General features: G+C 36.9%; 2 protein-coding genes across 2 annotated transcripts in view; both read right to left on the bottom strand.

Moving 5' to 3' along the window:
• The window catches only part of LOC132696951 (MOXD1 homolog 2-like), a 132599-nt gene that overhangs the window by 96177 nt on the left and 21820 nt on the right, over positions 1 to 14602 (bottom strand). The gene's annotated exons all lie outside the window — the stretch shown is intronic.
• Positions 5956 to 6327, bottom strand: LOC132697182 (protein GVQW3-like). Its single transcript, XM_060662477.1, has one exon. It carries the CDS (start codon positions 6325 to 6327, stop codon positions 5956 to 5958), a length of 372 nt encoding a protein of 123 aa, XP_060518460.1.

The following is a 14602-nucleotide window of genomic DNA, read 5'->3' as shown; positions in this document are numbered from 1 at the left end:
TTGCATTTCACGTTCGGAATTTGTCTCGCCATTTAATTTGAATCAAACCGCCGCGCTCTTTCTAATCGCTAACCGTCACGGAATAACTAGATTTTTAAAATGGCCCCCAGACTCGACGTTAAAATCGTCATCGAAATCAAGCAAATTAAGCCGCAACGCGGCGCATTTCGCAAGCTCTCGCTGCTTACATAACCGGCAATTACAATTTCTAATTACAAATTCGCCTTTCCCGAGCCGGGCCTAATCTTTTATGCATTTGATTGATCCAATAGCATTTAGACACAACTGCCCAACCTGAAACCCGTTCAAAGAAAAATGCCGCGAGCTTCCTCAAAGGTCAAACTGCGTGTCTCCGAGATCGGCGAACAAAAGGAGCCGCGATAGCCTGTCTGAATGTTTGAGATTATAATCCGCTCGGATCCGAAAGAACAAAACGATAGGGAAAGATTATCGCGTGCATCGCTCCTTAGAATTCGAAAGTTTGCTGGTGACGGTAATAATCGGTAAAGACCAAACTCCAATTCTGGAAATTTCAATGAAATGGTCAGATAGTAGAGGGTCCAGGTTAACTCCAAACAATGGGAAAGTCTTTAAACATTTGGCTTCTACCACCTTAATTTTATTTGTAATTTAGTGTTTTTTGAGAGTGATAGGACTCAAGTTATTTCATGTAAGGTTTGTAAATTTTATTTTTAGTTATTTAAAAAGGGTAACGTAATAAATACGTATTTATTATTAACTTATTCACTGATTCATTAGGTTCAAAATGAGAACATACATATTATTGGAACTAGCGGAATTACTTATTATCTTTTAAATTAGAAATTAAATGATAACCTTGAATGCAGGTTCAATTTTAAAACTAAAAACAATTAAAATTATGTTAAACACACTGTATATAAAAGAATAGAGCAAGAATCGGATTATGTTTTAATGATTTTCTCGTTCCAAAATCAAACACAGATTTCGCATAATACGATATTGGATCGAAAATTAAAACAGATATGTTTCTTTGTTTCAGGCTCCTCCTCCCAGAACCTAGTTTATACATTATCTGATTTATTGAATCATCTCAAAACGCCAATCACTGACCGTAATGGAAAAATGCAGATAAATTTGATTTGGTACACGTCAACTTTTACCTCAGCTGGTGGCTGTAATAAATAGGGGGTGGTAACGACGAAAAAACATTCAAAAAGATACTCACGGGTTAGTAAAGGAATATTCTTTTCAATGCGGGCTGCAGTGCCCATAAATAAAATTAATCTATATGTTGTTGATAATTGATCGTATGTAGGCTCTCACTCCGATTCGCTAGATAAAAATCAATCCCATCCATTAATAGAACAAATGGGCTTTAATGGGAGAACCGTAAATCGAAATTAACGCGGAATTTTAATGATGGACTGTCAATACCAATCAAACGAGCCCGTGAAAAAAAAAATGTGTATTCGCCGCAGATGACTTTTAATTAATTGACTTAATATAGAATGGGATCGTTTATATTCTTCCCTTTTCAGCACCCGATACGGCTCCATTGAAACGCTTTTTACGGGTTTTGATATGATTAACGCGGCCGCCATTGTCTGGCGGAGACGTATTGACAGTGCTCGTTGCAAGGCGTTGAAATATTCGTCCGTATACAATACCTTCGAAAGTATCGGCGAAAAAAAGAAACGTTTCGATTGAAACGGGAGTTCTTTTTTTCCATCACAATGCGTCGAAGTACTACGACTGAGATGACTTAAAAAGTATATGTAACAAATAATATTGCTTCTATTCATCATCAAGTCGGCATGATTGAGAATTCTGACAGTTTGTACATTTTTATCCGACTATCAATTTTGTTGTGTTATCGATTTGGATTATCATGGGAAACAATATTCAATTAACAAATGCAGAAAAAGTTGAGAGCGTGTTTATATAACTCCAGAGTTCGACCTACAAGAATATCGGCTGCACCAAGTATAATATAAATGTTAGGGAGGGTTACAGCGAATGTATTAAGAGCCAGGGAGTGTTGTATACAAGAAGGACGACATTTTCGAAACATTCTATCAAGGTTTCATCTTAACATAAATTGGTTATTAAGTAAATATCTATCGCACTTATTTAATTCAAATCCATACAAAACTCCAGTTCCAAAATAAATGAATGTCATGTTTTGAGTCAATGTAAAACTTGTCTTACAGCAACATACGTTGATATACGACTTTCAAAGCGATGCCGCCGACATTGTTGAGGTTTTATTTTCTAACAGATTTGTTTCAAAAAGAAACATTTTCTTGTTCCTTTGAGTTCTCGGTACAAATGTCTTATGATGTACGTATACGTACAATACTTTTCGTTTTTGACTGTATCCCCGTATTCCAAAAGCATTTCAACTTTTTACAAAAATAAAACACTTTCAACAAACAAATTTAATAGTTGAATTTCAGAATATACTCCCTCTTAAATTTTATTTTTTTGTCTTTGGATTTTCCTTTATCAAAAAAGCATATCGTTTATTTTCCGATGTAGAATGTGGACTATGTTCTTCCCCATAGCTTTCATCGTTTTGTTGAAAGGTAGAAAAGAAAGTAGTAAGGAAGAAAAAGAAAGAAAAGGCGTTTTAATTTTGTACAAGCAGCCACAGAGTGAAAAATTGATGGATAATTCCAAAGTCCTGGTCCCACTTTTGAAGCAAATAAGATATATGAACATTGTGCACATGAAGTAGAAGGAACCTAAAGCCTTGATGGCAATGGCAAAAAGACCCTTAAAATGTTTGAATTCATTAGGTTGTCTGAGAATGTAAGGACTGCGTATCTCTAAAGGAATTTGCCAAGAAACTTTCTCATAAATCCAAAAATGTAATAATAAGATATCTATCAGCAATTTATATATCTTTTTGGTGCTCTAAGTTATATGAAATGGTCTCCAATAATGATCTAAATCACCTAAACCTCCCCTTAGTTGCAAGTAATTTGGATATTTCCGATGGTTTCGTCGCCCGACAAAAAGATATCAGAGACTAGAAGCGTTTAATACGTCAGGCAGAGAAAAATATTATCTGGAAGTTCAATCCAAGTGCTTTGTAATCCCCCCAAAATCACTTCGGCGGTTGAGATTCTCAATGCGAGCTGAATACACGTAAGCAATTTTCGAAAATCTATATCGAATATCCCCTTGAACATCCGTAAATAGATTAGTATACAAAGCGTTTGAAAATTGACTGCAGATTCGGTTTGCTGGCAATAATTTAGTGCGGCGTACGGGGGATAAATTCCCGAAGAATTTATAAAAATAGAGAGACGCTACAGGCTGTTTTAAGTTACGGACGTCTTTTTACTAAGTTAAATTGGAGACTTAGCAGAATTCAGGACCGCTAACCAAAACTAACCAAAATTATGAACTTATACATGGTGGTTTTTTAACCACTTGACCTTGGAACAACTATTAAATATGTCAAAACAATATCTTAAAATAAAAAGTAATATTTTCATCAGTGCTTAAGTGAGTGGTGAGGGAGGTATCCCTGTCTCTGTTGAGTCACGCAGAATTTTAAAATATTTTGTAAAATTGTAGCTGTTTCTTGGATTGAAACATTCCTGGAATAACGTAAATAGGAGTACATATGTAGTCGGTCCGCTTTTAAGCAACGTACGTACGTAATTATTACCGCCGAGTAAGTCAACACGCAAATAAGTTTTTGTTTTTCGGATATAAATTACAAACCGCTAGCAGACTTGTGTCGTCTCATTCTTGACCCGGCTCATCCCAGCCGTATCTGTTTCGGTCGCAGCTGTTCATAATTCGAGTATCAATGTACGCGGTCCATGCGTGGATCGTATATCGTTTCGAGTGAAACGTGATTAATGCATTACTGCCGAGACGGAGCCGAATTCTTAAAACGTAACGTTTTCGATCATGTAGAAACTTGAGATATAACACTTTGTTTATTTAGCATAAAGCTATAACCAAAAAACAATCACGTTTAAATTTTAAATATACGAGCCAGTAGCAAAATAGGAAAATTTAAATAAGTACAAAGTACACTGTTAAGAAAATTTCTAATATAAAATTATATAAAGTCGTTGATATTCTTATTTATTTGTATTTTTTCACGACTCAATGATCGAAGTTCATAATTTTATTATTTTTAAATCACAAAACTATTCTTAATTACTTAATTACCCGAATATGATAATCGTTACGATATATATAGTAAAAACGAAACACAGTGTTAGAACTTCAACGGGCTAACAAAGAAATAAATAAAAAAAAAGCTAAAAGATAACGGGAAGCTTTAAATTAAGGGTGGTCCGACTATAATTGTATTGGGTGATTCACGAATTCCACCTTTCACATTGGGCGACCTTCTCGGAGGTATTGACAAAAGAAAATGCCTGTCGCTGGTTGTCCGAACAAACTAGGGCTTGTTATTTTGAGAGGAAGCAGAACCACCGCGCCAGAAGTGACCACGGATAGAAAAAGTGAAATTTCAAGATAATAACTGGTATAGCGAGCTTACCAGGTTGTTAGCGGCCTTCCTCGCTAGTTATCGGACTTGTTTACATTCGCTTTACCCAAAATACTCAAATCCACAAAAATTAATATCAACTGAATCGACCTTAAAACATGGGTGCAAAACTTCCGATGGGTTATATCCAAGCCCGATAGGAGCTTGTTCTTTTAATATTGAAAATACCAACAACAAAAACACAAAAAGATTTCGTGACAGATGACAGACGGTTGCGACTCTAGTCACGGGCGAATTGAACCTTATTGATTGATATTTGGCATGGTTTAGTGTACGAAAGATGATTTTTATTGTGGAAAAATGCCAAATAAAGTGCGCCAATACCAACGCAGCGTGACGACATAGGTAAATTGTTTTCCTTTACTTTACGATAGAGTGCTTTGACTTGAAAGTTCTACTTTAATTGTTTTTGTTTACATTGTAGCTGGGATTCCGATCGCTACCCTATTTTGAAAGTACGACTAGTGGACAAGGTAACGCACGTAATAATTTAAATTTGCTTCCGAGCGTAGTTAACCCCGATGTCGTCGGTGAATAAGTGAATTTAAGCTAAGTTGCTGCAAAAATTGTAAAATAGTTGACTAACCAATAAATATTCCTAAAACTCACAAACATGCTTTCTATCCTTTTTTTTATTGTTTTAGTGGCGCATGCACCATTTGTGTTTAGAAGGACGAGAAGCAGAGTCTAGACGTGAGCTGGAATATAGGAGGTGAAACCAATTACTATCCCCCTTTCATATTGGTATACGGGGTCTGTCAATTATATTCCCGGAAAAGTGCCCGGACGGTCCGGAATATACATAAATTCTTAAAATTAAGTGATAATCCTTCGCAGTAGTATCCCTCTAGCTCGATGCACCGGCGCCACTGTTGGATCCACCATTGGAAGCACCCCCTGAAGCCCCCTGAAGATAGGTCCCTCAGCACCCGTGTCGTGACACGTTGCACCTCCTCGACGCCGTCGTATCGGTTGCCCTTGAGGTAGGACTTCAATTGTGGAAAGAGATGAAAGTCGCAGGGAGCCAGGTCCGGGCTGTAGGGGGGGTGCGGAAGCGTTGGAATGCCGTTTTTGGTCAAAAAATCGCGAACTGCGAATGAGGAGTGGGCTGGAGCGTTGTCGTGATGCAGCACCCATCCACGTTCGGCCAATTCCGGCCGTGCACGAAACACACGGGCCTTCAGACGTTTCAAAACTTCAATGTAGAACTTCCCATTGACTGTCTGACCTGCTGGAACGTATTCGTGGTGTACAACTCCATTAATATCGAAGAATGCGATGAGCAAAGATTTCACTTTTGATTTCGACATTCTGGCTTTTGTGGGGTGCTTCCCCCCCTTTTCCACCCACTACATGCTCTGTCGTTTGGTCTCAGGGTCATACTGGAACACCCAAGACTCGTCTCCGGTAATAACATTTGACATCCAGTCTTCTCATTCCTCCTCAATTCGAGAAATCATGTCTTCACAGATGGTTAAACGAAGCTCTTTCTGCTCAACTGTGAGCACTTTGGGAACCATTTTCGCGCACACCTTGCGCATCCCTAAATCCTCGTGTAGCATCTGCCGAATGGTTTCCTTGTTGATACCCAACTCGTCTCCCAACATTCTGAGGCTTACCCGACGGTCTCCGAGCACACGCACGCGCAGGCGATCGACGTTTTGTGCCGTTCGAGAGGTGGAGGGAGCTCCCTCACGTGAATCGTCCTCCACCGACTCCCTGCCTTCCCTGAACCGCTTTGCCCACTCGTAGACAGTTGTTTTTTTCAGGCAATCATCCTTGTACACGTCGGTTAACTGTTTCATAATTTCCGCGGAACTTACACCACGTTTGACCAAAAATTTGATCACTACTCTTTGTTCAGTTTTTTTAGCACACATTTTCGCGACAAGGGGTCCCAACGCGCCGATGATCAAAGTACTGTAACACACGAACTGAACAACCGATCGAGACGAAACTTGCACAGACTGACGCAGAAATGAATCCTCTTTCGAATGACAAACGCGAACGCCGTAGGATAACGAGAGTCGCAGTGTTGCCACTTTTCCGGGAATCTAATTGACAGACCTCGTATATGCCAGTTGCAATAAAGTTAATTCACATTGCTGGATTAAACTTAGGTATATAACTAGAAGCAATTTTTTGATTTGGGGTAAATCTAGCCTGTAACAAAACAAGTTGGATTTTTGACAACGGGGTAGACGGATTTTATTTAAAAAAAAGGGTCCGCGATGACCATCCATCAAAATGTCGAACGGTCGTTCATTTTCGCACACAACAATTTGTATCAACGCTTGCACATCGAATATTTTTCGCAGCTTTTCGCAATAAATCCGGCGCCATATTTCACGGTAAATTTATAGGCCGGCATAGCTCCGGCGTAGCGTCCTCTGTATACACGTTTTTGTGCTGGCTGTCGCGTTTTCCTGAAGAGGGTTTTATAAATACGCTTTAATTAAACCGTTCCAGAGGTCACCACTAGCAACTACTTTTTAAGTACTGTTTTTCCATATTTTAACATATGCTCACATATAAAAAACACAATTTTCTTTTTGTGAAATTTGAAAAACATTTTTTATTATTATAATTTTTTTTTATAACCGCGTCAGCTCGAGACTTCTGTTTTACATTTTTTGCTTTGCAATTTACTATTTACATATATTTGTCCAACCAAATCTATGGTATACTTCTTCTTGTTTTTTGTGTTTTCTTGTATTCTTACTTTATGATACAAAAGAGTTGTTGCAAACTTCGTGCTATTATAAATTACATAATTGTTTTTGGTTTCTATGCATGGCATTAAACTAAATTTTGGAAAAGGCGTCTCCTGTTAAATATCCTTGAAAACGCAAAAAAAAAACAAATTTTATGGCCTAAATATACAGGACGTGTTATTTAACAAAATAAAGTAGAGTCTAACAACTAAAGTTATCACTGAAAGTTATATAAGATACAGTTTTCACGTTTTCGATGAGTTATCTGATAGTTAAAATGCAATAATTTTAATTTAGCTCTGTATCTTAAAAACTAAAACTACTATGAATATTCTATTATGGCATAGTGTCATGAAAAGGTAGTACACTGTAGCGAAAACCGCAACTTTCTATCCATGAAGATAACGAAGATATTCCACAATTCTCGAGATTGTAAAATGTAAGTTTCTGGGTGAAAGTACTACAAAAAAGAAGCAGAAAAAAGTGCTAGATCAAGGATGAAATAATCACCGCCAAAGTACTTGATGCTGATCCTTTATCTCTCCCCTCACTTTCGCCTTACTACGCAGATCCAAATATAAAGATAATTACGGAAACAACATCGACATCAACAGAAGTCGATGTAATGTTGCTAGACTAGGCAAATTCCTGGCGTGTCCTGGAAACTGCTATTCCAGAGATTGTAAAATGTAAGTGTGTACTCAAAAAAGCAGCAAAAAGTTCTAGATCAAGGATGAAAAAATCACAACAAAAGTACTCGATGCTGATCCGTTATCTCTTCCCTCTCATTCGCCTTTCGCAGATGTAAATATAAAGATAATCACGGATATCACTTCGTAGTGGCAACGTCGGGTACCACTGATTTTAGACAATGCCGGACCAAATCTACAGATTTTTTCTCGGCTATCCGCCCCTATTGTATTTTAAATTGAGATATATTTCTTTCTCACGCGGCGCAATTGTCTCCGCACACACCGACAAAACCGAACGTGACCACAATCGCAAACCTAACTAACTAGCTCAGTAATATAAAGCCGTCGCTTCGTTAGGACTAAAAAATATCAAATTTTAGATAACGACCTCTTTAGCTCATTAGCCGGCGACCAATTCATTTTCTGTGCCTCGCTCGAACGCATCTCTCGTCATCGTTAAAACGGAACTCCGCTCAAAGTTCCTTTTACGGTATTTTCCTCATCTCCCAACAAACTATCGATCCAACGGAGGAGATTTTTTTTTCCCGCTAATCTAATCCGAAAACCGGTCCCGACTGTCGAATCAAGCAAATCGATTTACTGCACGGTCGTATATACAGGGTGTTACATATCAAATGCAAAAAACTTAAGGGGTGTCAAAACCATAATTTTATTTTAACAAGCTATAATAATAATAATAATAATAATAAGGATCTAAAAATTCGTTATTGGCAAAATATTAATTTGTTTAATACAGAGACTTCTGCAATTTCAATAAATGAACCTTCAATTTTTTCCTAAATACTAAAACTGAAAGTTATTCACAATATCTAGAATAATTATTATAAAACTTAATGGCGTTTAAATCTACAAGAACTATGCTGGGGAGTATCCAGAACGTCTGTCGTCACTACAGTTCGTTGGAAAAGAATGTTTCAAAATCTCAAATATTGCGAGTAGAACTTGAAAGTGTTTTTAGCCATTTCAACGCAAATATTTTTTCTGTGATCAAAATATCTCAAGCAACAAACGAACCTGGATTTATCTGGATTTATGAGCAACGGTTAAGAATGAATAATATAATCAAAAACTGTACAATTTTAGAATGGATACATTATAAAAACAAACTTTTCGTATGTCTTTTAATTTTTTATTTAAAACTGCTGCCCCAATCTAGCTCAGAGCTAGTCTCCTAAACCAGCAAATACACTGTAGATTAGGTACTAAATGTTAAAGAAATATATACTTCTTAATTATCATTTTAGGAAAGAATAGCCCTGTTAACCAATCGTCCATTTTATCCTCGACAAAATCGTCCATCAGAGCAGTTAATTCGATTAACCATAGAAGGTTCTCGCACCAAGTTTACTCTTATTGATAACTCGTATCCCCAGAACAGTACAGAAGAAGCTATTGCTGCTGTGACGCGTAGCATCGAGGAGGACCCGAATGAGTCCATTCGCCATCGAGCACAGGAATTGGATCTGTGTCCATCCACTTTATGCAAGATTTTGCGGAAGGATCTTGGTTTACGTGCTTACAAAATCCAACTCGTGCAAGAATTGAAGCCAAACGATCATCAAGTAAGGCGTAGATTCGTCGAATGGGCCCAAAACGTTGTTCCCGATTTTCATAAGCGAATTTTGTTTATCGATGAAGCGCACTTCTGGTTGAATGGCTACGTCAACAAACAAAAGTGCCGCATTTGGAGCGAAGCTAATCCTCAAGTGTATGTCGAAACACCGTTACATCTAGAAAAACTGACTGTTAATAAATAATAAATAAACGATACGGAACGCACTACGTTTAATTATTTTTCATATTAAATCTAATTAAGAGGAATGAATAGGGGTAGTCCCATTCAAGCCAACTTTCTCATCCTAAAAAAAAAATTACAAAAAATATGAATACATCCGTACAATTTTAATGTTTCGTCTGTAATATTGGTAGCTCGATATCTCATTGCATTTGTTTCGAAACACCCTGTATACACAATTATACTAGATTGGATTAGACACCCCACTCTTTAAAATTTAATTTTAATTACAACTTTGAGGGTTTAACTCGAAACTCGCGAGCCTCTTGGAATACAGATTGCGGGCCCCCAGCGCGTGCTGAGTAATTGAAATTAATTAGGACTCGACACCATTTCTTTTCATCCCCGCGGCGTTACTTGCAATAACAGTTGCCCGTGCAACAAACTTCGCATAAGCATATAGACAGTCTGAAGGTGGAGTGTTTGGAGGGCTTTGGGGAGATAAAACGGAGAATGGGACACTTCTTGGGGGTACGATCTCTGACATCGGGAAGATTAAGCTAAGAACCAGGCGGTGTTTACCCTCGTTATATAACTAAAACCTTGTTATGCTCTGTACGAATTTAATTAATATCATAACCGAGGAACGTCGCTCGAGGAGAGTTTCTCTCGATGGAAGACAGTCGAGATCACTTCATTTCAAATTTAAACGGGGTGATTATACCGGAACGCTGCTAACCACCTTCTTAATTAACTACGGACAATAACTGATGTGATTATAATAAACTGTCTTTATTAAAAAACCGAAATCTTGCAATGTAAGTTGTAATACCACAAGATGACGGTGACGAATTTCGCTGCGGACGCCCCAGCACGTCAGTAACTGACGAAAACCGTCGAAGAAGCGAAACAAATGGTGCCATGCAATTTTTTCCGAAACTTTCGAGGGCTCATCGCTCAAAAGCTGTTAAACGAAGTCAACGATGATCCTTATATGCTCAAAGGTTTTGACGTCGACACCAAAGCGAGGCAAGAACCCAGCCGAAAAAAGAACGTCAAGTCGAGGTTTTGCTTACTGTTTTCTTTGATTATCCGAAGAAGGAGAGATCATTCGATCGTTTTATTTCCAAATAATAATATCTGCGGTTTGCCAGTATTCAATAAGAGGCTATGAGCTGCAGATACCTCCGTAATCATTATTTTAGTAGCAGAATTTAAAGCTTAACTGACTACTAAAGAGACTTACAAAATTTAATAACAGCAGTAAAATCGTTAACGCCACTGCGATACTTTCTGTGGAATGGGTATAACTACAGCTTGCTTCCAAGAGTCCGGCAAAACCGCAGACAAAAGACACTTGGAAAGTGATGTGATCGACCAAATACGGAGTAGTCAAAAGTCATTTGGTATCAATGTTGTCTGAACACTGAGCTTTGGTTTTAATACTAATCCAACGGAATGAATTAGGACCAAATTGTGTATTAGTATACTTTGCATTTGTAAAAATGTGTTTCATTGGATGCTACAAGTACAGTTGAGAGAAAGAAAGTCAAATAGGCGAAATTGAAGATTTTTATAAGTCACAAATTTATTACTCAAAATACTGAAACGAAACTCAAAAGGAACACACAATTCTTAAATAAAAATGAATATAATAAATTAGCTTTCAAAAAATGACGCGTCTCTTCATTTAATATTGAAACTTTCTACCCTTTTCCTTAGCTTGTAGGCGTATCTGAAGGATAGAAACACAAAACTTTTAAATATATAAATCACTCATTAATTTCATTCTAAATGGTGTTTTTTTTTTGTACATACAATAATTAGGCCCATATTTCCGCACCATAACATTTAAAACTAAAAAAATATTAAATACTCTACATCAGTGTATGATGAATTACTTATCTTAACTACTTGAAGTATAAATAAAATCCTTAGGGCTAGGAAGTTCATTTGAAACAAGCGCAAAAATGGAAAGCTGCTTTTTAGTAACCAAGATGCTTTGTTACATGAAGAAATCAAGAAAATGTATCTATTTATGTATATTCTTTACAGATAAATATTTATAATTGTCAAGATGTTTCGTATTTGTGAAACGGGTACTACAATCACATAATTGCACTTAGTGCGATCTCAATACCACTAACATTACAATTAATGACAGGTTTAGTGAATTTGCTGGGAAACTAATAACTTTTCTATCATTTTCCCTTTAACTCCTAAATATGACTTTGTGAAACATGTTTACAATTTTCAATATCTCATATTATTGGTGATTTAATAAACATAGATTTTACAATTGTTTTTTGGTATTTTCATATTTTTGGAGTTATAGGCACTAAATTCCTAGAAAACAATGTGTTTTTGTTTCTATCCCACATGATTTACTTTGCTCTATAATTTAGATTTTTTAATTCGGTTTTTGTTCTTATACTAATAAAAATAAAGTTTAAATCGACTGAGATTTTGATTTAGTAATTCTTTTAATGTTGATAAAAAGCCTCAAGTGGCTTAAATCATAAGGAATCAAATGTCAGTGTCATTTCACAATTAAACAGATTATTTATTTTTAATTTCATTTTAAACAATAAAAACAAAAATTGAAAAAATCTACAACAATGTTGAATGTGAAAGAGACAGTGTACTATAACATACTACTACCATAACTGTACTATAACAAGAACAACATCACTGATCATTGATTGAAAGCAAAAAACTTAGGAGGCTTTTGATCTGTGCGTTCTATGAATACCAGAAAAAGCCCGCCAGCATACACGTACCTTCTTGTCTCCAGGGATTGCAATATAATATTTTTCGAAACTGCCAAAATTTTGGACCCGAGGGTTTTTCAACATGCAGAAACTAAATATGTTAACAGCAGTGTCGTCAGATTTCGCGATGATATTTAGAATTCTGCCAACGTAAAAGTGGTAAATCTGACAACACTGCTGCTGCCATTTTCGAATTCCGCCTGTATAAAATTACCCAGTTCTTGAATTTTATCGCTCCAGTTTTGGCGGTTTTGGAGAAATTTAAGCGATCCGGCATTATAGGCACCAAAAATGCACGAACATAAAACTAAATTGCCCGGGAAAACTTCAAAGTTTTTTTTAAGATTCCAAACGAGGAGGAACCGGCTAGCATCGCTCTATTTTGGGCCATTTAACGCGACACGGGCAAAAGTTGACACTATTTCTGAAGTTAAAATTAGGCGACAATAAAAGAAAAAGCGTTAACGTTGAAAACGATACGAGCGATAGTCGGATGCGGATAGATCCGAAACTAAAAGTCATCCGAAGAAATCGAATTGTTATTTAAGAGCAATAATTCAGCGGAGATGCCATTACTTTGTTCCCTTACGTTAATAGCCGCCATTCTTTAAGTTTGCTCATCTCCTGCGAGGGCAGATAATGGCTGGTTTATTCTATCCCGGTTTAAGTGCTCGTTAGTATATTGATCGATAAATTTACCTAGGCGACCGTATACAAAAAAAACTTCGGGAACGGAAACGCGAGAAATTGAAAGAATTTTCAACGAAATGACGAATTTAGCGAGGCTGAAATGTGGAGCTTCATTTCATGTTAGACTAAATGCTGACTTTACAGCCGCAACTTAATCATATACACTGATCGAGCGAGGTTTTCCGATGGTACTGTTGTTAACAAAGCAAAACATACCTCAAGCACGTTTTTTCTTGAAATAAATGGCACCATTCCCAACACTTAGTGCGGTTTAAGTAGTGTTAGATGATCTTTTTATACGGTATGATAAAAGGACACGGTTCTGCCATATTGATTTTAGAAAACCTAAATGTTTAAGAGTCGTACAAGATATTCCAAGATGGCATAACTTTTTTCAAAATAAACAACAACCTAAAGGTCAGATTTTCACGAAATTAAATAACTTTGTTTTCGTCAAGTAAACAAAACAAAACCACGATCGTGCCTCGGCCACCATATTTACCGGATTTGGAGCACTGCGAGATTTAAACGATATTTCAAAAATAATACGCGCACCCCAATTAATTTCCCAGTTTTTTTTCTGCGAAACAGAGTACGGATTTTTTAGTTCGGCGGGATAATTATGAACAAAATTAATGGAGAACGAGACAAAACAATAGCGGACAACATAATCTCCGAAATAATTCCTCTCGAGGGATTATGGCGACACCGGGGTCCGATTGTTTCAAATACCACGATTACCTGCCCTCGACAGAGGACACGATTACGAGCAAAGACGCTTCAGATTATATTAGAATGCGGAACATCACCAGGCAAATCGGATCAGATGCTAAGGCCGTAAGAATACAATTTTACCCGATATTGTCATTTGAAATTTTACGTAAAGGAAGCAACCTCTTTGTATCTACCCCATCATAGAGGATCAATCATTTGATCTAATTCGTTGCCAGTACTAGCCGCTACTAAATTAAAGACAGACATGCAGGAAAACCAGAATTACCATTAACCATAAATGTCAACAAAATTATTGGAATTTATTTCTTCCATCAAAATCTTACCGGAGCCCGATTGCTCCCAAACCAAAAATAAATCATCAAACTATAGTCCTTACATTTGATTATCTCAAGCAGTAGTTTCAGATTTTCGTAGCATTCTTTCATTGGCATAGAATGAGCAATAGGTACAGAAGCAAGAACATGTACTTTGTGCAAAAGAACTGCTTTAAGGCTTGGCCTTGGATGAGTTTGTGCCAGTAAATTTTCAATTCTAGATGCTAAAATTTCGATAAACCTAAGTCTCCATTAAGTTATCGAGTTATGAATGTGAAAAAATAACTATGGTTGCTGAAAAACAATCCATATATTACCAACATCACTAAGGGTATCTTCAATTGGCTGTTTTCTCAGGTATAATATACATATTCCAAAAGGTAGGGATCGCCTGCTTCCATTATTCCA

Source organism: Cylas formicarius, unplaced genomic scaffold (genome assembly GCF_029955315.1).
Source record: "Cylas formicarius isolate icCylForm1 unplaced genomic scaffold, icCylForm1.1 PGA_scaffold_1__22_contigs__length_36826433, whole genome shotgun sequence".
Lineage (NCBI taxonomy): Eukaryota > Metazoa > Arthropoda > Insecta > Coleoptera > Brentidae > Cylas > Cylas formicarius.
This window is presented reverse-complemented; position numbering and strand designations above follow the sequence as displayed.

What these genes read in the sequence shown, in the direction of transcription:
- LOC132697182 (XM_060662477.1), bottom strand. Translation starts at nt 6,327, where the DNA reads ATGAAACAGTTAACCGACGTGTACAAGGATGATTGCCTGAAAAAAACA.